Source organism: Polypterus senegalus, chromosome 4 (assembly GCF_016835505.1).
Source record: "Polypterus senegalus isolate Bchr_013 chromosome 4, ASM1683550v1, whole genome shotgun sequence".
Taxonomy (NCBI): Eukaryota; Metazoa; Chordata; class Cladistia; order Polypteriformes; family Polypteridae; genus Polypterus; species Polypterus senegalus.
Window position 1 is genome coordinate 219006624 of NC_053157.1, and position 1466 is coordinate 219008089.

Here is a 1466-nt window from a genome sequence, read left to right on the forward strand (position 1 = left end):
GAATGTTTAATGCATGAACTAATATGTATAAGATGATTAAGAGTACGCTGCTCCAGTGACCTGATAATATTATTATTACTTATTTCTATGGTGTTTTTATTAAAGGTGACTGATAACATTTGAGATACAGTTGGTTTAATTTCTTTTTCCAAATTAGAAGACATAAAGGTGCAGTGACCGGCTCATCGTCACACAGTGTCAGTACCAGGATTTGAACTACAAGGTTAGAAGTCCGAAGCCTTGACCACTATGCCACACTTCCAGCTAGTAATATTAGCTTTTTATTAAAAAAAAATAAAATACAAATACTGTGCACAGAAAAGTTCCATTGCCTTATGACATTTTCCAGGTAAAGCCAACTAACACAGCTAGCAGTATGTAAATATTTCAGAATATTATTTCTTTATCCTAAAGGTTTTCTGGATTGGGTCATTTTCTCACGTGTTGCCTTTTCTGTAATATGTTGTGATCAGAAGACTCTCTTTCTGTTCTGTTTTTCTCTTTCTTTCTCCTTTGTCTGCTAACCCTGTGACTTCTCTCTTATCACCAGCAAAATCAAGAACAGCAGCTGCACAGACAAGTTGAGGGAGTTTTTGTACGGCTCTGTGTCACTGTGTGAGAGGAATGCTGTAATGCTGCTTACAGTAGTAATGTCCTGCATCTTCAGGCTGCACGTTACTGATGCTCAGCGTATAATCAAGTCCTGAGCCACTGCCACTGAAGCGACTTGAGATCCCAGTCTGCAGAGTGCTTGCATCATAAATCAGCAGTTTTGGAGCTTCTCCTGTTTTCTGCTGATACCAGGAAAGACGTTCATAGCTGCTATAGTAAATGGTGCTGCTGGCTTTACAGTTTATGCTGACAGTTTCTCCTGGCCGTGCAGAGAGACTTGAGGGAGACTGAGTCATGATGATATCTCCATAGGATCCTGGATAGAAGAGAATACAAGAGATTAAATAAAGTACAATTAGTTTATTTTTAGATATAAATACAATTACAGTTTTACTCAGTAGAAATCACATAACAGGTGTGATAATTTTATTTCTTGATTTCACCTTCAAACAACACAAAGAAGGTCACCAAAAACAGAAGTGAGAAATCCATCTCCACTGTGTCTTAGAGACAGGCTTAACTGACTCGATCTCAGTGTCCACTCTTTATGTCTCAAGCAGCTTTGAGGAGAGACGTCAGTATGCAAATCCTGAATGGGGAAGAAACAAAGGAAATGAAGTGAGGGTGTGCTCGACAATGAACTGAGAGAAGGGAGAATTCCTGCATCTGCCATTTTGTGGTTTTATCAAAGCCTCACTCATTTTGAACTAAGGAAGGCTGGATATCATTTTTGTCCTGAACACTCAATGACCTGATTGTCCATTTCCTGTATGACCTGTGTAGCTGTATGTGTGATTAGCTGGCTTGGCTGTAACACTAACTGAATCTTTTTGCTGTTGTCAAAAAATTAAATT

General features: G+C 38.7%; 1 gene segment (V, D, J or C); it reads right to left on the reverse strand.

Moving 5' to 3' along the window:
• Positions 1-434: 434 nt before the first annotated feature.
• On the reverse strand, positions 435-1127 carry LOC120528001. The segment is given in 2 exon segments: positions 435-928; positions 1056-1127. Coding segments are annotated over 2 exon segments (369 nt in total).
• Positions 1128-1466: the final 339 nt, after the last annotated feature.